General features: G+C 48.8%; 1 protein-coding gene across 2 annotated transcripts in view; it reads right to left on the reverse strand.

Annotated features, from left to right (window-relative positions):
- LOC138503501 (embryonic protein UVS.2-like) overlaps positions 1-19,707 on the reverse strand; it is a 235,899-nt gene that overhangs the window by 158,103 nt on the left and 58,089 nt on the right. For both annotated transcript variants that reach the window (XM_069623283.1, XM_069623282.1), the window contains one exon: positions 14,942-14,995. In XM_069623283.1, coding sequence (XP_069479384.1) covers positions 14,942-14,995 — 54 coding nt within the window. The remainder of the gene's footprint in view (positions 1-14,941; positions 14,996-19,707) is intronic.

Consider the following 19,707-nt stretch of genomic DNA (forward strand, 5'->3'; position numbering starts at 1 on the left):
CACACGAGAGACCACGCTCCTGGCCAGGAGGCCAAATTACTGCCCCCCAGAGCCCTGAGCACGCTCCCACCTGCCATCTGCTGCTGCCTGACTGCCTGCTGGCCACGTGCCCCACAGTGCTGGTGGGTGGGGGTGTTGGGAGACATGGGTGGGGGCCTGGTGGAGGCTGCCCCTGGTGGCGGGGGGGTGGGGGTGGTGGGGGGCATGGGTGGGGGCCTGGTGGAGGCTGCCCCTGGTGGCGGGGGGGGTGGGGGTGGTGGGAGACATGGGTGGGGGCCTGGTGGAGGGTGCCCCTGGTGGCGGGGGGTTGGGGGTGGTGGGAGGCATGGGTGGGGGCCTGATGGAGGCTGCCCCTGGTGGCGGGGGGGGGTGGGGGTGGTGGGAGACATGGGTGGGGGCCTGGTGGAGGGTGCCCCTGGTGGCGGGGGGGTGGGGGTGGTGGGAGGCATGGGTGGGGGCCTGGTGGAGGCTGCCCCTGGTGGCGGGAGGGTGGGGGTGGTGGGAGACATGAGTGGGGGCCTGGTGGAGGCTGCCCCTGGTGGCGGGGGGGTGGGGGTGGTGGGGGGCATGGGTGGGGGCCTGGTGGCGGCTGCCCCTGGTGGCGGGGGGGGGTGGGGGTGGTGGGAGACATGGGTGGGGGCCTGGTGGAGGCTGCCTCTGGTGGCGGGAGGGTGGGGGTGGTGGGAGACATGGGTGGGGGCCTGGTGGAGGCTGCCCCTGCACTGCTGGGGGATGGGGGTGGTGGGAGGCATGGGTGGGGGCCTGGTGGAGGCTGCCCCTGCACTGCTGGGGGTTGGGGGTGGTGGGAGGCATGGGTGGGGGCCTGGTGGAGGCTGCCCCTGCACTGCTGGGGGTTGGGGGTGGTGGGAGGCATGGGTGGGGGCCTGGTGGAGGCTGCCCCTGGTGGCGGGGGGGTGGGGGTGGTGGGAGACATGGGTGGGGGCCTGGTGGAGGCTGCCCCTGCACTGCTGGGGGTTGGGGGTGGTGGGAGGCATTGGTGGGGGTCTGGTGGAGGCTGCCCCTGCACTGCTGGGGGTTGGGGGTGGTGGGAGGCATGGGTGGGGGCCTGGTGGAGGCTGCCCATGCACTGCTGGGGGTTGGGGTGGTGGGAGGCATGGGTGGGGGCCTGGTGGAGGCTGCCCCTGCACTGCTGGGGGGTGGGGGTGCAGGGGGACATGAGCAGGTGTGCAGGGTAGTCCCCTGTTTTGTAGGCTGCCTGCAGGGGCCGTGGAGGGTGTACAGGGAACACCTGTGAGGACCCACCCAGCCTAATCGCGTGTGACTTCCCACGCACCCCTGTAATACACGTACCCAGCCAAATCGCGTGTGATGATTCCCACGCACCCCTGTAATACACGTACCCAGCCAAATCGCGTGTGATAATTCCTGCGCACCCCTGTAATACACGTACCCTGGCCAATCGCGTGTTAAACTTCCCGCGTACCCCTGTAATACACGTACCCTGGCTAATCGCATGTAAAACTTCCCGCATACCCCTGTAATACACGTACCCTGGCCAATCGCGTGTTAAACTTCCCGCGTACCCCTGTAATACACGTACCCTGGCTAATCGCGTGTATAACTTCCCGCCTACCCCTGTAATACACGTACCCTGGCCAATCGCGTGTTACACTTCCCGCGTACCCCTGTAATACACGTACCCTGGCTAATCGCGTGTATAACTTCACGCGTACCCCTGATATGCACGTTACCCGCTTTGCGTTCCTTGTTTGGCAGCCCTGTAAACTGGTCCAGGGTTAGCGCAGCCCTTTGCGATGATTTTGCGATTTTGATGGCTTTTCCTTGCGCGAGGGCGTTCTTGGGGGCGTTACTGGCGCTGCTGCAGGGTCGCTGCGATACTCTGCGCCACGGCTGGTTTGGGAGCCTAAAATCCATGAATACGCTGTGCGCGGAAATCGGTTTTAGCGCACGTGCCTGGCGCAGTCAATCGCACGCGGACACTCTGCGCCAGCCGCTTGCGACACTTTTCTGCGAAATTCCATGAATTACCCTGTAAGTGTTTAAATTGACTGAGTGACCTACTTTTGAGTGTCACATAGGTTTCAATTGTTTAAATGTCATAGTTTTAAACTTAGAATCAGCATTCTAGCTGCATATGTAAAAATGTTTAGTTTTATTTGAATGCAGAAAACTGGGGAACAGAAATGACATGTAGCTAAAAACTGGCTTAAAGAGATTCCAATTTTGCCTGGCAACTACCCCCCATCAGGAGTGAAACTTGAGTCACAGCTGTGTTCCCAGGCCTATCTGCCTTTTGCTGGCCACACTAAGGATATGCCATCTCTCTGATAATTGAATTAAGGGGAGCCCCCACAGAATACAGGAGCTCTGAACAAAGCCCTGTCCTGACTCAGGCAAATGTTTTATTGGCGGGAGTCGTAAATGGAGCTTCCTCCTGGAAGGACAGGGGAGGGGCACTGCCTGTGAGAGCAAGCTGGCTTGGCAGAACTGGAAAAACCAGAAATTCAACCTTGTGCTGGGGGGAAACCACACCCCTTTGGGGCCGGAACATAACTCTAAAAAGATGAATAACTCATAGTACGGACTTGTGAAAATTATTTAAATGACACCATAATTCTTGTGATTTTTCTGCCCACATTTTAAGACATGTTAGGACCCGGTGGTATGTTCAGGGGGGTTTTAGCGGAAAAGAGGATATTACTCAAAATGTGTGCATGTGAAAAATCTGACACTTCATCAACTAATGTCCATACTCCTTGCGCACATGTGTGTAAATTTGGGGTAATGTCCGATATTGCAAAATCAGTTAAAAAGTGCAAATATTGCCATTTCTGAATGCAAGCCCCCAGGAAGAGCAGATTTGGACAGGGTATACCTCCTGTGATATGTGAAGGGTGCATGTAATTTTAAACAAATGTGTACCTGTGCAAATATGTTTTTTGAGCAAATATAGATTGTGTGTAAAGTTGACAGGGGTGGGTTCTCTGTATCATAAACAGACCTCATCATGATGACACTTCATTTCATTCCCCCAATCAAGTGGAAGCGGATGAAGTGGCCAATGACAAGTGGAGAGGGGTAGGGGCTAGTGATGCTGCACACACACCCATTTTAAAAACAGATAAAAGCAGACAGACAGGACAGATAGGGACCTTCAAATCCATTTGCAGCTGGAAGCTCTGCCGGGAAAATCCATACTTTACCTCCATCAACCTTCAGAGAGCCAACATAGAGACTTCAAATCTATCAATATCCAGAACCAGAGAGAGAGCAGACCCAGACCAGACCGCTGTTAGCAGAACCAGAGAGAGCTGACCCAGATCACTGTGAAGTGCAGAGACCAGAGTCCAGTCTAAAACCTGACCAGATCCGTGGCGAGGCCCATTTAATTCAAGAATATAGTGTGAGTACCTAGCAAACTGTGCAGAACCAATCTCTTAGTTAAAATAATATAATTCAATCTATTTAATCTAAGTAGAACTGCCTCCTAACTGTCACCTGTCATTTGTAAAGCTGTCACCTGTCATTTTCTAGTTGCAAGCTGCACTTGTCTTTTTGAACTTTAAAATTTCAAATCTGAAAAACGACCTTTATTTAATCGCTCATATCTCCGTGACCGTTTGTGCTAGAGACTTGCAGTAACTTTCATCTGGAAGCTGAGATCCTAGGCTGTCCTACGACCCCATAACGATAGTGCTAGTCCCTTTCTCAACGTGTGAAAACAGCAGTTTTCTTGCTTTCATTTGCCAAAAATTTGTTTAACCTGCTAGTTACTCCTAGATCCTTGCTAAAGTGAGCCTGAACTCATCCCAAGTATATTTCACTCACCTAGAACCTCTAGAGGGAATTAAAGGCAATTTAGCATATTTTTCACTTCATTGCCAGCACACATAAAAGCATTTTGGGCCTGTGTTTAAAACTCCGATCTGTAGTCTAAGCTTGCTGGGGTGAACTGAATCATATTTGATTGCATTTCTGAGAACTGTGTGCCTTCCTTCCATATCCTTGCATTGCATAAAAGGGGGGGGGTGAATTGTCCAAGAAAGTGATTACATTGTCTTTTGCTGAAATCCTATCAAGTTATTTTCCGTACTGCATTTCATTCCACATTGCATCCATTTGAAACCATAAAAGTATTGTTGCTACCTTATCTATTTCATGTCAACTCCTTAGTGATTATAAAGAGGTGTGCTAGTGCCAGATTCTCCGTTGTTAATCTGTATCATATCAGATTAAGTGTGATATCCAATTATTAATTTATTATAAAGCGTGATATATATATATATATATATATATATATATATATATATATATATATATATATATATTGTTTAAATTATCAAATAAACCTTTTAACTTGCAAAACAGAACTACTTCTTGGCTCAGTGGGGTCAGGGGGATTCCAAGAGAGGGGTGTTATATAGGGGTAGTCATCCAGAACGCATGAACTGGACATAAAGATATATCAATAAGGGTTTCCATTCAGTATCCCAGACTAGGCATTGACTTAGCTGTAGTGTTGAATTGAATCCTCTTACAAATTTTGGGCTCGTGCCGGACGTTTGGATTAGATCTATCACTTGTGCAGACTAATACAGCGTGCCAGCTGACCAGATACACATATCCGGTCAGATCACCACGCTGTGTTACGCTGTAAAGCACTCCTCAAAGGAACGCTCTAAGAAAAAGGTCTGTTTTGCAAAAATAAAATACTAATTTAGTCAGGACAGAGACCAATCTCTAGAATGACGACCTTAGTAGACATGAAAATAGCCAGAGAGCACTTCTTACATAAGTTATTTGTGAGAGGTGAGTGGACTCACCAGGACCGCATGGTCTGGTTGCAGGCCATCACGCAACAGGTCACTGAAACAGGGTCAGATATATGGGGAGATCAGGGTCCCCTACATGTGGCCCTGAGTGAACTATACATGGCTCCTAAAGCTAAGGATGAACAAGACAAGATGGTTAGGATAGCGGCATACCTGTACCTATATATGGGAGACATGCAGGATAAATGTACTGAAAGCCAAGATCTGGCGAATAAGCGACAGATGGCGTTAGAGAAGGTCCAATCTGACCTGGTCTCTTCTGAGCAGAGGCTGCAGGGGAGCCAGGAGTCAGAAAATGAGAGTAGACAGCACATCATTAAAATAAAGAGGGATATGGACATCCTGCAACAGGAAAAGGCTGACCAGGATACCAGATTTCAGGCCTTGCAGAAGGAATACCAAGAAGGTTTGGACTCCCTACTGCAGAGCCAGAAAAAGCTGGAGCAACAGTTAGACTTCAATAGGGCATGTGCTGAGCAGGTAGTCACCCTGCAAAGCCACCTAGATAGGGAGAAGGCAGAGAGCAATAAACTGATTTTGAAAGACCTGGATACCCAGGCAGAGTTTGACCAGGAGCGCCAGAAAGCTGGTGCCTTCCAAAGGCAAAGGGACGACCTGGCGGCACAGATGCAGGCTCTTAGTCAGGAAAGGGATACCTTAGGCCAGGAACTCTGCCACTTAAAAAGGAAATTGGAAGAAAATCACCTGGCCCACCAGGGACTGGGTGACCTCCAAAAAGAACACCAGGACTTGCTAGAGCACACCAGGAGGGTGGAGGATGCTCTGGCAAGACAGGAGCAGGCCAATAGGGACACAGCTCAGGAGGTAACCCTCCTGCAGCAAAGACTGGCCCAGTGCTCCAGGACCAATCAGGAAACGCAGAGAGAGAATGAGGCTCTCTGCCAGCACAATGATAGGCTCCAACAACAGGTAGCGATGCAGGAGAGACTGATAGAGTCTAGTAAGGCCTTAACTGAGGAACTGAAGGCGCAGGCTCTTGCATTGCAACAGGGAGCAGGGGCGGATAGAGACCAAGTTCGCTGGGAAAGGGAAACTCCTGAGCATAACCTCAGGAGCCCTAGCACCAGAGGCCTTTATCTCTCTCAGTCCCTGGACTCTGCCACCCCCATGTCCCCTGGCGCACATGAGCACCGGGCCACAGGGATGGCAGATTACTATTCAGCCAGAAGCATGGGGCTCATAGGCCAGTACCACCCAGGAATGGAGGGGCGGGCATCCGGGTATGGGCACCCAAGCACAGTGCAATTTGATGGGGAACCCCAGGAGAGTAGGCCCATTAAGGGCATCCTGAAAACCTCTGCCCAGTTAGGTCAGTGGGGGGGGGTACCCATCAAATCCTGGCAGCAAGGAGGGATCTGAAGACTCCTCTGAGCGGTGCAGGACACAGGAGACCAGGTGCCCACATTCTGCCAGCCATTCCCAGGCTCGCAGAATCCGGGAAAACCTGGAAGATCAGACAGGAACCTCGGGGAGCAGTGCCTCTGAGTCAGAGGATGAATGGACCAGGGTTACCCGGACCAAAAAGGCCAATAAGGCAAAAAGGGCCTTGCTTAAGGACCCATTGAAGCAGATTAAGGCAATCAGGAGTGTCATCACGCCTTATCATAAGAACGCCAAGTACTCTGTTTGGGAACACTTGGAGCTCTATGAGCAAATGATGGAGACTTTCCATTTGAAGGAGAGCAGTAGCTGCATCCAGTATGCCAAATGGACATTCTCCCCAGAATACTCCAGTTTCTTTGCGGGGCTGGAGGACCAAAATCATTTAAGATGGTCCACCTATAAGGCGGCCATCTTGAAACATTTCTCTGTGCACCGAAATCCTCAAGAGGCTCGCAAGGCAGCCTACAATTTGCAGTGTGGGGAGGATCAGGCCCCACAAGAGTTTGTGCAAGAACTGAAACGTGCCTTCGCGCAGACCACCAGAAGGGTGCGCACAGACAGCAGAGAATTTATTAATACGTTTTTCCATGCCTTGCCCAAATATATAATGACCCAGCTCGTGAGAGATTTTCATGAGAAAAGATCTTTAGAATGGGTCATTGAACAAGCCACCCGCATCTACGAGGTGCAGAAACCGGTGGAAAACAAAAACCAGCCCAAAAACCCCAAAACTAACAGCACCCCTGCTGCTGCCAAGGTGGCAGAGGTAAAGGTCACCCCCGTTTTAGAGTTGGAGATGGGGGGGCCTAAAAACCTACCTGCACCTAATAATGCTAGGCCCAGAAGGTCCTCGGGCCAGTCACAGACAGGGAGCCAGGGAGGCAGCCCCACAAATGGGGTCCCTCGCTCTCCTGATTATGTAAGCCCTCGTTACAAGGGAAACAGACCCATCCTGGGTTATGTGTGGACTCCTCCAGCCCAAGGGGGGGATCCAGCCAAGCACCTAACCCAGGGAACTTCCCTCCTAACTTCCCACAGGAGGGCAGAAATTCTCCAAATCCTGGGCAGAACTTTTTCCCCAGGTATCCACCCAATTTCCAGCCCCAAAATCCTCCACCCTTCTTTCCCCAATTCCCTGAGCCCAGACAACCGAATCCGGGAGAGGGGAGGCCAAGGGTGGAGGGGTATCCAAATCTTCCCAACCAGGGGTACTACAAAAGAAGGGATAGCTACCCTTCCAGGGATCAGCCCAGGGGAGAAAACAGGGCCCCGTATCAGCCTAAGCGGGTCTCCCAGTTAGAGCGCCAGGTTCAAAAGATGGCGCGGGATCTGGGTCACATACTGAGGGCTCAGCAGAACCCTCAGATCGGCATGCCGGCGCAGAACGCACCCAACTCTGGACCTGGTGCTCCAGAACAATGACGGGGGCAGCACCCCGATAGCTCACCGGTTCCCAGGGAGGAGGCACAAAGGGAAGGGGGGTGTAAAGCCTTGGAGGAAGCTTCCTTCCTCACTTGTAAACAGCCCCTGGAAACCCAGGAACCGGAAACAAAATCTCTTGCCCCTGAAAGTCTGCCTCCTAAGGAGCAGAGGGGGGGTAGGAGAAACAAAAGACCCAAACAGACTCAGTTTGAGGAGGAGGTACAGATCTTCCAATTTGAGGGAGAGAGATCCTCAGAGGATCCTGGGAAAAGGATCTTCTCCTTCAGAGAGGGGGGAACTCCTCCCAAAGAAAAATGGGTCCCTAGGGATGCAAATCCAGACTGGGGAGATGTGGAGACTGAGCTACCGCCGCCCACCATCTCATCCCAGAACCAACAGCAAGAAAATCCCCTGGTTCAAACCCATCCTGGTGACTGCCTCCAAAAAGGGGGGGCGGCCCGGAACCGGAGCCAGGGGAACCCACAATGGCTCTGATCTCCAGTTGCCAAATTTTTCTTTCAGATTCCCAAGGCTCTCCACAGAAGTCTGCCCAAATTTCTTCTCTTGAAATGTCCAAAACCAGAAAGTTAGCCCGCCAGTTGTCCAAAAATGTGCATTATCTGTGACTCCTTGAGGAGAAGGAGGAAAGATATTATGCCCCGGTACAAGTACAGGGGCAGGGTACAATTTTGGCACTGGTGGACACTGGATCTCAAGCTACCCTTCTGTCCAGAAGGGCCTTTGATGAACTGAATGCAGGAAGGGGAGGGAATTACCAAATTCCTCTCACCTCACTTCCTGGACAACTCCAGAACTTTGACGGGAAGGAAATTCCCGTCGAGGGGACGGCAGACTTGGACATTAAGATCGGGCGACACAAGTTGAAACACCCGGTCATAGTAGTGACTCCAGAGGGCACCCCTTGTTTACTGGGGAATGACCTCCTGAGAAGGTTGTCACCCCTAATAGATTGTGTAAACAAGGTCCTCTGGACCCAGACTAGCCGACCAATAAAATTAAAAGAGCGTGTCAACCATGTTAGTTTAAACGGCACATGCCACATGGTTGAACAAAAACCTGACCAAGTAGAATTTCACTTCCAGAATAGCCAAATTCCAGACGTGACAGTAATAGCAGTAGGACAACAGACTGGTGATGGAGGGTCCTCTCTATTTCTGTAAATCAACCTTCCTTCCAGTCTAAAGTGGTACTCCACGCTGGAAGGAAACACTCTGAGACTCTATACTAATCCACAATCAGAAACTCCCACTCCTATAGTCCAGAAAGATGTGAAATCAGCTCAGAGTCTGGCTGATATTCAGCAAATTGGAGAGCAGTTGTTCATCCCTGTTCAGTTAAATGATGGGAAGGACTCTGTTCTCGCTCGAGTGTGCGTGTACAATGGTAAGAGCTTCATCAGCGAAGCCATGTTTCGCCAACTGCCAAAAGATCCAGCCATTCCCACATTCAAACTGATAGACAAATGGGAAATGGACCTGGAAGCACCCAATTCCAAACATCTCCTGCCAAGCAGGTGTATGCTCAAAATCTCCATTGGCAACAAGAGCATAGTCCATAATTGTTGGGTCGTGCGAGACATCACTGCCGCCTTTTACTTAGGCAGTGACATTCTCAATCGCTTTGCCATTAGTTTGGACCTAATAAACTTCAAAGCTTGGTCCCGATTAGCAGATAATCCCATGGGCTTTGATGTTCCAGAAAAAGCATTTAGGTCAGCTCAATTGCTACCTTATGCAGTTGAAATCCAGATCAAAGAGGAAGTCACCATCCCAGAAAGGACCCGACAATTCTCCCTGGAAGTGAAAGTTAAAAGAGGACAATATTTGAAAAACCCTGATGCTTACATACATCTAAACGCTTTTCTCCAACAGCAAGGGTTGGGGGTAAACCCAATTCCATTAGTCAACATAGAACATGACACCATTCCAATAGAGGTGGATAACAGCGACTTAAAGAGTATTATATTAGCCGCAGGCACCATTATTGGAATGGCGGTTGATGACCGACATTTTTCCATAGATTTAGGTAATGAACTGTTAGGGCCAATTCCCAAGGACTGCTTTGACAGTGACAGTGATGACAATCCAACACCAGACAGGATTTTTACCCGCCATGGGGGGAACTTCCTGGTGTACACTTCTTGCCCTTATGGTAAGGAAGATGTGACTTGTGACTTCAGGAGGGATGAGGTGATTTTCCAGGTCCATGAGGGCTGCCTTTCCCACCTGAAGCCTCCAGTCCAAATCAGCACTCTGAACAGGGACTTCTCCACCCAGCTGGAGGAGGTCGCAGAAATAGCCAAACCAGAAGTCTTTCCAGGCTTCAGGCAGATGGTGGAAGAGAGAGTCAACCTAGCTGATGCCTGTGTGACTCTGGAACAAAAGCAAAAGTTGAAACAAGTTTTCTTGGATTTCCAAGATCTCTTTGCGGTAGACTCATATGACTGCGGTCGCACTGACATCCACACAACAACAATCCCCACGGACCCTGGCATGACTCCAGTGTTTGTGAAGCAATATCGCTTGCCTCTCGCATCAATGGAGTCCCTTACTGAAATAATTAAGAACCTTGAGTCCCGGGGAATAATCCGTCCAGTCCACAGCACCTTCAATAATCCGGTGCTGGGAATATTGAAGCCAAACGGCCAGTGGAGACTCTGCGCCGACCTCAGGGAGCTCAACAAACGGGTCCATACTTCCCGATGGCCTCTTCCCTACATTGACCAAGGGCTGGCCCAGATTCAGGGGTCACAGGTATTCACTGCAATAGACCTGACCAATGGATACTGGACCGTGCCGGTCAGTAGGGAGGACCAATACAACTGGCTTTTACCTTTGGGGGCCAGCAGTATACATGGACCCGGACTCCCTTCGGATACCTCAACTCCGGCAATGAATTTAACATTTTCCTACATAAGGCCATGCCCGACCTGGGTGCGAGGGGTAACCTGGCTTATGTAGATGATGTCCTCATCAAAAGTTCATCTGTGGAGGAACACATAGCGGAGATCCGTTATGTTCTGACCCAGTTGAGGGCCGCCGGAGCAAAACTTTCCTTTCAGAAAGCACAGTGGTGTAGAACCCGTGTTAATTTCTTGGGGCATGAGATTACTCCTCAGGGTCTCTGTCCCCAGGAAAAGAAAGTGGAAGCACTTCAGAAACTGAAAGACCCCACAACTCTGCGGGAACTAAGGAGCCTCCTTGGACTGACTAATTACAGCAGAAAATTCATTGAGGGCTACGCAGAGATCACCAGACCCCTGATTCATCTCCTGAAGGGGGGGTCAAGTGGGAATGGGGTCCAGAACAAGCCGAGGCAGTAAGACAACTCAAAAGAAGCCTCTCACAAGCGCCTTGCCTAGCTTACCCTGTCAGAAACAAGGAGTTCTTCCTGGAGACGGGGTTCTCTAATACGTGCTTGACGGCAGTATTATACCAAAAGCATGACAAGGTCAATAAAGTAATCTCCTATGCGAGCAAAACTTTATCCTCTGTGGAGGAAAAATTCAATGATTGTGAGAAGGCACTCCTGGCAACGGTGTTGGCATTGAAGAATTACCGCCCGTTTATCCAGGGGGAACACATCATAGTGGAGACTCCACACCAGCCTCTGCAATATCTCCAAAGTGACAGAATCCGGACCGGAAATGTGAGTAATTCCCGAATTACTTCCTGGATTCTGTCAATGCAAGGCTTTCCTGTGTAGGTCAGATATGGCCAAAACAAGAAGAGTCCCCTCGCGCAAGGTCTGGCTGACTTGCATGATTGTGCCAGAGAAAACTGTCTCGAGGACGAAAGTCTAAAAATCAAGGACAACACGGAGGCATACCTTAATTCCCCACACAAAGACTTTGAAGAAGACAAGTGTGAGGGAATGCCCCCTGTGTATGTGGATGGATGCTCTTACCATGTTGACAACAACGGGGAGAAAGAACTGGTGGCCGGCGTAGGGAATGCATGGGTGAATGAGTCCCCAGAACCCTCCGCTGGATACAAAATTGGTCCCCGAAGTAGTCAGGTGGCAGAATTGATGGCTGTGCATCAGGCCATCCTCACTGCTGTCCAGCATCAACTCCACGAACTGGTCATAATCACAGATTCGGATTATGTACGGAACGGGTTCGTGGAGCACCTGGTTAATTGGAAAACCAGAGGCATGTTATGTGCTAACAACAAACCCTTGAAACATGGGAAGTTGATCCAAAACATTGATGATCTGGTCACCTCGAATGAGATGACCATCTATTGGAAAAAGATCAAGGGTCATTCCAAAGTAGAGGGACCAGACAAAACTGGAAATGACTTAGCTGATCAGCTGGCCAAAACCGGGGCCATCCAAGGGGATCTAATTGAGATTGAGTCCCTATTGGGGGAAATCCAGGTCACTGCTATCACTAGGTCCCAGACAAATGCTCACAACGACCTTTCAATTGCCCAATGGAGTAAGGAGACCCCTGATGCTGATTTGATTACCGCTCAGAAGGGGGATCCAATAATTGGTAAATTTTACCAACACCTTGAGGACCCTGAGAACTTTCCCCTGACGGGTACCGATTACATTGGGAAAGAGGACCTAAGAGTGTTGATGAAATGTCCAAAAATGTTCCGGATCCAAGACGGTTTGTTGGTAAGGAAATCCAAAGCTGGCCACGATCAATGGGTGGTTCCTACCTCATTCCGAAGCCTGATGTTAAGTCACGCCCATGATGCGGCCACCGCCGGTCATAGGGGGTTTCACACAACATTGGAAATCTTAAGAGAGGTTGCATACTGGCCACACATGGGGCAGGACCTCAACCAATACTTGAAGGGGTGTCTTGTGTGTGCGCAATTTCAGCCATCATCCCTCACGCACCGTGCGCCTCTCCAAAAGAGGGGGATGACCCTGCCATGGTCAGATTTACAAATTGACTTCGTAGGCCCCGTGATTCGCTCGGCTAGGGGGAATAAGTACATGTTGACTGTGACATGCTTGTTTACCAAGTGGGTGGAATGTCTCCCAGCCCCAAATTGCAAGGCAGAAACTGCAGCTGCCCTGATGATTAACCACATCTTTTCCCGTTTCGGTCTACCTCAAAGGATTGAGTCAGACAGAGGTAGCCACTTCACCAGTGAAGTAATGACAAAGATGTGGGAGATACTGGGGGTCAAAAGGAAGTTGCATATTGCTTACAGGTCAGCTTCTTCTGGGGCAGTAGAGAGATATAACCGAACCATTGTGAGCATACTAAAAAAGTTTGTGGCAGATTCTGGGCCAAGTTGGGATATCCGATTACCTCTGGTCCTAATGGCCATCAGATCTACCCCTTCATCTGCAACCAAAATGTCACCATTTGAGTTGATGACTGGGCGCAAAATGGTGCTTCCGCAGCATTTGCTCTATAGGACCCAAGAGCAGACACTGATAAATGCCTCCACTACTCATGAGTATGTGGAGAATTTAAGGAAACACCTCCAACATGCTTTTGCTTATGCTCAGCGGAATCTAGAAAGATCGGCTGATAGCATGAAGACCCACTATGACCTGAAGACTTCCAGGAAGGAATATCAGGTGGGGGACCGGGTCTATCTATACAACTTCCAAAGAAACCAGGCAAAACAGCGAAAATTTTTGCCTACATGGAAGGGACCCTTTGAGATTATAGACAAAATCTCCCCTGTGGCCTACAAAATCCACATCCCCAAAGGTCCTTTGGCAGCGGGGGAAGACAAGTGGGTCCACATAAACCAGTTGAAATGTTGCCATCCCAGGCACACTCTGCAACGACTGGAGGAATCCTCTGGAATCCTAGCGGGTACTGTCTCAGACTAATTCAGTTCCAACCATAAAACATACCACATCTAGTCTCTAAAATATTGTGATTTGCATGAAACTGTCTCTTAGTTATACTGTTTTTTTTTTCAAAATAAGAATGTAATGTTTCGTTATGATGAAATGCATATGCTGCCCCACTATCTCAACAGTGGTGGAAAAATGTCTATGAATAGGTATTGCCGCTCTTCCTTTGTCGTCCTAGGAGAAAGAAAACCGGGAGACGGGCCAAGGAGGACGATCCGGAGACCGGGAGCAGAGACGCAACGGGCCCGGGGTACCGCCCAATCTTCCCATCAGGACCGGCGAGGAGAACCGATCGATCCGACCGGATGGAGAAAAAGATGCTGAACTGTCCCATCTATTGGAAGAAGATGTGGAAACATCCCAGGTCTTGCGAGTCCCATTAGTGAAATAGAATGGCCATCGCAAGAGGGGGGCTTGTGGGATGTTTTTATCCACGCATCCAAGCCCTACCTCAAAACTGTGCAGTACTGACATGGAAAACATCATGATGGCCAGAGCTTCCCAGAAAATGCACAGGGAAATGCATGAAGAATAGGCTGCCACTCATTTTTGCCGATGTTATGGGCACAGAAGGACACTGCCTAAAACCACCATTGGACTACCCACACAGTAGTCTGAAACCATTGGGAATGGCAATGCTGATTGCCAAAAGCAAACCCATAACTGTTGGGAATTCATTTTCTTAAATCCCAAAAAGGGGTGCAGTACCAGTACTCACCACTATCAGAAAGCCGGCGTTTTAAAACCACCAGATTTTGTGTAAAACTGAATAAATGAACCCAAGGCAAGCCAAAGAAAGACTTACTGAGAGGTGGATCCAATGTAAAGTTATATTCTGAAGTGACTTGAAGGTTTATAACAAGACTGGCTGAGCTGTGGATTTCAGCAGTTTAAGTAAATTTGGACTGAAAGACACTAAAAATCTAAGTGTTTAAATTGACTGAGTGACCTACTTTTGAGTGTCACATAGGTTTCAATTGTTTAAATGTCATAGTTTTAAACTTAGAAACAGCATTCTAGCTGCATATGTAAAAATGTTTAGTTTTATTTGAATGCAGAAAACTGGGCGGCGCTCATGGGAGGGGCAGGAGGGGACATGGGCACCTGTCTTTACGTCACATTCATTAGTGCCTTTAATGGGCAGCAGTGTATTGGCCTATAGGGAACGCTAGATATTTCCCGGGAGGCCTCTGCACTCTGGGCCTCTTGTGTAGTAACCTGTTTTACTTCCAAATGTTCCAACAGGAAAGGGGTTGGGCTTGCTGAAAATGTGTAATATGGGGTCACTTTGAAAGTTATTTCCAGGGCCTCTTTTTTGATATGTGGCTACTCAAAAGTCACGCTCACTGGAAAAATGAAAGGTAATAAGCAGCCCCAGTATTCACCCCAATTGCCACATTCCTCTCTAGCAGGTACTGGGGTCTGCAGCACACCCTCCTCACCTGTGTCCACTGCTACAGTTGCAGTGAGGAAGTCCTCGGTTTCATTCCCAGCTCCTGAAAGAGAAAACAAATGGTTACATTCAGGGCTGGCCTTAGAAGTCCCATAGCCACGGGCAGCAAACCAAAAACGTGGCACCCCTACCTTCCCCCACCTGCCCTGAGAGCGGAGCACATTTAATTTCAATAGGGCGCCTCCCGTTCCTGTCCCACTGTGCCAGCTAGGGGTAGCCCGTGAAATATTCCGCCGACCTGGTGTGGCCGGGGTTAATGGCAGGACGCCTGGGAAGTCGCCCTCCGGCCCTGCCATAAGATTACCTTCCTGGGAAATGTACTCTGGAGAGTTCAGTTTAGTGCGCCTTGAAGACAACAGCCAAGAATTGCAATTACAAGTATGGGAACGAGTAATCACAACTCCATACCACGACCACACACAAGGCCCATTAATCCAGATCCTGCCTGGTCTCCAGCTCTACCATCAGTGCTTTAAGTCTTCAGAAAGTGGGGCTGAGCCGGTGCCCTGCCGGGGCCCCCCCAGTCCCACACAACATTGGCGGGACACATTATTCCGCCACAGGAGATGCACCTGCCTGTGGGATGTTTTTATCCACGCATCCAAGCCCTACCTCAAAACTGTGCAGTACTGACATGGAAAACATCATGATGGCCAGAGCTTCCCAGAAAATGCACAGGGAAATGCATGAAGAATAGGCTGCCACTCATTTTTGCCGATGTTATGGGCACAGAAGGACACTGCCTAAAACCACCATTGGACTACCCACACAGTAGTCTGAAACCATTGGGAATGGCAATGCTGATTGCCAAAAGCAAACCCATAACTGTTGGGAATTCATTTTCTTAAATCCCAAAAAGGGGTGCAGTACCAGTACTCACCACTTTCAGAAAGCCGGCGTTTTAAAACCACCAGATTTTGTGTAAAACTGAATAAATGAACCCAAGGCAAGCCAAAGAAAGACTTACTGAGAGGTGGATCCAATGTAAAGTTATATTCTGAAGTGACTTGAAGGTTTATAACAAGACTGGCTGAGCTGTGGATTTCAGCAGTTTAAGTAAATTTGGACTGAAAGACACTAAAAATCTAAGTGTTTAAATTGACTGAGTGACCTACTTTTGAGTGTCACATAGGTTTCAATTGTTTAAATGTCATAGTTTTAAACTTAGAATCAGCATTCTAGCTGCATATGTAAAAATGTTTAGTTTTATTTGAATGCAGAAAACTGGGGAACAGAAATGACATGTAGCTAAAAACTGGCTTAAAGAGATTCCAATTTTGCCTGGCAACTACCCCCCATCAGGAGTGAAACTTGAGTCACAGCTGTGTTCCCAGGCCTATCTGCCTTTTGCTGGCCACACTAAGGATATGCCATCTCTCTGATAATTGAATTAAGGGGAGCCCCCACAGAATACAGGAGCTCTGAACAAAGCCCTGTCCTGACTCAGGCAAATGTTTTATTGGCGGGAGTCGTAAATGGAGCTTCCTCCTGGAAGGACAGGGGAGGGGCACTGCCTGTGAGAGCAAGCTGGCTTGGCAGAACTGGAAAAACCAGAAATTCAACCTTGTGCTGGGGGGAAACCACACCCCTTTGGGGCCGGAACATAACTCTAAAAAGATGAATAACTCATAGTACGGACTTGTGAAAATTATTTAAATGACACCATAATTCTTGTGATTTTTCTGCCCACATTTTAAGACGTGTTAGGACCCGGTGGTATGTTCAGGGGGGTTTTAGCGGAAAAGAGGATATTACTCAAAATGTGTGCATGTGAAAAATCTGACACTTCATCAACTAATGTCCATACTCCTTGCGCACATGTGTGTAAATTTGGGGTAATGTCCGATATTGCAAAATCAGTTAAAAAGTGCAAATATTGCCATTTCTGAATGCAAGCCCCCAGGAAGAGCAGATTTGGACAGGGTATACCTCCTGTGATATGTGAAGGGTGCATGTAATTTTAAACAAATGTGTACCTGTGCAAATATGTTTTTTGAGCAAATATAGATTGTGTGTAAAGTTGACAGGGGTGGGTTCTCTGTATCATAAACAGACCTCATCATGATGACACTTCATTTCATTCCCCCAATCAAGTGGAAGCGGATGAAGTGGCCAATGACAAGTGGAGAGGGGTAGGGGCTAGTGATGCTGCACACACACCCATTTTAAAAACAGATAAAAGCAGACAGACAGGACAGATAGGGACCTTCAAATCCATTTGCAGCTGGAAGCTCTGCCGGGAAAATCCATACTTTACCTCCATCAACCTTCAGAGAGCCAACATAGAGACTTCAAATCTATCAATATCCAGAACCAGAGAGAGAGCAGACCCAGACCAGACCGCTGTTAGCAGAACCAGAGAGAGCTGACCCAGATCACTGTGAAGTGCAGAGACCAGAGTCCAGTCTAAAACCTGACCAGATCCGTGGCGAGGCCCATTTAATTCAAGAATATAGTGTGAGTACCTAGCAAACTGTGCAGAACCAATCTCTTAGTTAAAATAATATAATTCAATCTATTTAATCTAATTAGAACTGCCTCCTAACTGTCACCTGTCATTTGTAAAGCTGTCACCTGTCATTTTCTAGTTGCAAGCTGCACTTGTCTTTTTGAACTTTAAAATTTCAAATCTGAAAAACGACCTTTATTTAATCGCTCATATCTCCGTGACCGTTTGTGCTAGAGACTTGCAGTAACTTTCATCTGGAAGCTGAGAGCCTAGGCTGTCCTAGGACCCCACAACGATAGTGGTAGTCCCTATAGTTTTTGCATCCATTTGAAACCATAAAAGTATTGTTGCTACCTTATCCATTTCATGTCAACTCCTTAGTGATTATAAAGAGGTGTGCTAGTGCCAGATTCTCCGTTGTTAATCTTTATCATATCAGATTAAGTGTGATATCCAATTATTAATTTATTATAAAGCGTGATATATATATATATATATATATATTGTTTAAATTATCAAATAAACCTTTTAACTTGCAAAACAGAACTACTTCTTGGCTCAGTGGGGTCAGGGGGATTCCAAGAGAGGGGTGTTATATAGGGGTAGTCATCCAGAACGCATGAACTGGACATAAAGATATATCGATAAGGGTTTCCATTCAGTATCCCAGACTAGGCATTGACTTAGCTGTAGTGTTGAATTGAATCCTCTTACAAATTGGGGGCTCGTGCCGGACGTTTGGATTAGATCTATCACTTGTGCAGACTAATACAGCGTGCCAGCTGACCAGATACACATATCCGGTCAGATCACCACGCTGTGTTACGCTGTAAAGCACTCCTCAAAGGAACGCTCTAAGAAAAAGGTCTGTTTTGCAAAAATAAAATACTAATTTAGTCAGGACAGAGACCAATCTCTAGAATGACGACCTTAGTAGACATGAAAATAGCCAGAGAGCACTTCTTACATAAGTTATTTGTGAGAGGTGAGTGAACTCACCAGGACCGCATGGTCTGGTTGCAGGCCATCACGCAACAGGTCACTGAAACAGGGTCAGATTTATGGGGAGATCAGGGTCCCCTACATGTGGCCCTGAGTGAACTATACATGGCTCCTAAAGCTAAGGATGAACAAGACAAGATGGTTAGGATAGCGGCATACCTGTACCTATATATGGGAGACATGCAGGATAAATGTACTGAAAGCCAAGATCTGGCGAATAAGCGACAGATGGCATTAGAGAAGGTCCAATCTGACCTGGTCTCTTCTGAGCAGAGGCTGCAGGGGAGCCAGGAGTCAGAAAATGAGAGTAGACAGCACATCATTAAAATAAAGAGGGATATGGACATCCTGCAACAGGAAAAGGCTGACCAGGATACCAGATTTCAGGCCTTGCAGAAGGAATACCAAGAAGGTTTGGACTCCCTACTGCAGAGCCAGAAAAAGCTGGAGCAACAGTTAGACTTCAATAGGGCATGTGCTGAGCAGGTAGTCACCCTGCAAAGCCACCTAGATAGGGAGAAGGCAGAGAGCAATAAACTGATTTTGAAAGACCTGGATACCCAGGCAGAGTTTGACCAGAAGCGCCAGAAAGCTGGTGCCTTCCAAAGGCAAAGGGACGACCTGGCGGCACAGATGCAGGCTCTTAGTCAGGAAAGGGATACCTTAGGCCAGGAACTCTGCCACTTAAAAAGGAAATTGGAAGAAAATCACCTGGCCCACCAGGGACTGGGTGACCTCCAAAAAGAACACCAGGACTTGCTAGAGCACACCAGGAGGGTGGAGGATGCTCTGGCAAGACAGGAGCAGGCCAATAGGGACACAGCTCAGGAGGTAACCCTCCTGCAACAAAGACTGGCCCAGTGCTCCAGGACCAATCAGGAAACGCAGAGAGAGAATGAGGCTCTCTGCCAGCACAATGATAGGCTCCAACAACAGGTAGCGATGCAGGAGAGACTGATAGAGTCTAGTAAGGCCTTAACTGAGGAACTGAAGGCGCAGGCTCTTGCATTGCAACAGGGAGCAGGGGCGGATAGAGACCAAGTTCGCTGGGAAAGGGAAACTCCTGAGCATAACCTCAGGAGCCCTAGCACCAGAGGCTTTTATCTCTCTCAGTCCCTGGACTCTGCCACCCCCATGTCCCCTGGCGCACATGAGCACCGGGCCACAGGGATGGCAGATTACTATTCAGCCAGAAGCATGGGGCTCATAGGCCAGTACCACCCAGGAATGGAGGGGCGGGCATCCGGGTATGGGCACCCAAGCACAGTGCAATTTGATGGGGAACCCCAGGAGAGTAGGCCCAT

Source organism: Ambystoma mexicanum, chromosome 11 (assembly GCF_040938575.1).
Source record: "Ambystoma mexicanum isolate Mex_15411 chromosome 11, UKY_AmexF1_1, whole genome shotgun sequence".
Taxonomy (NCBI): Eukaryota; Metazoa; Chordata; class Amphibia; order Caudata; family Ambystomatidae; genus Ambystoma; species Ambystoma mexicanum.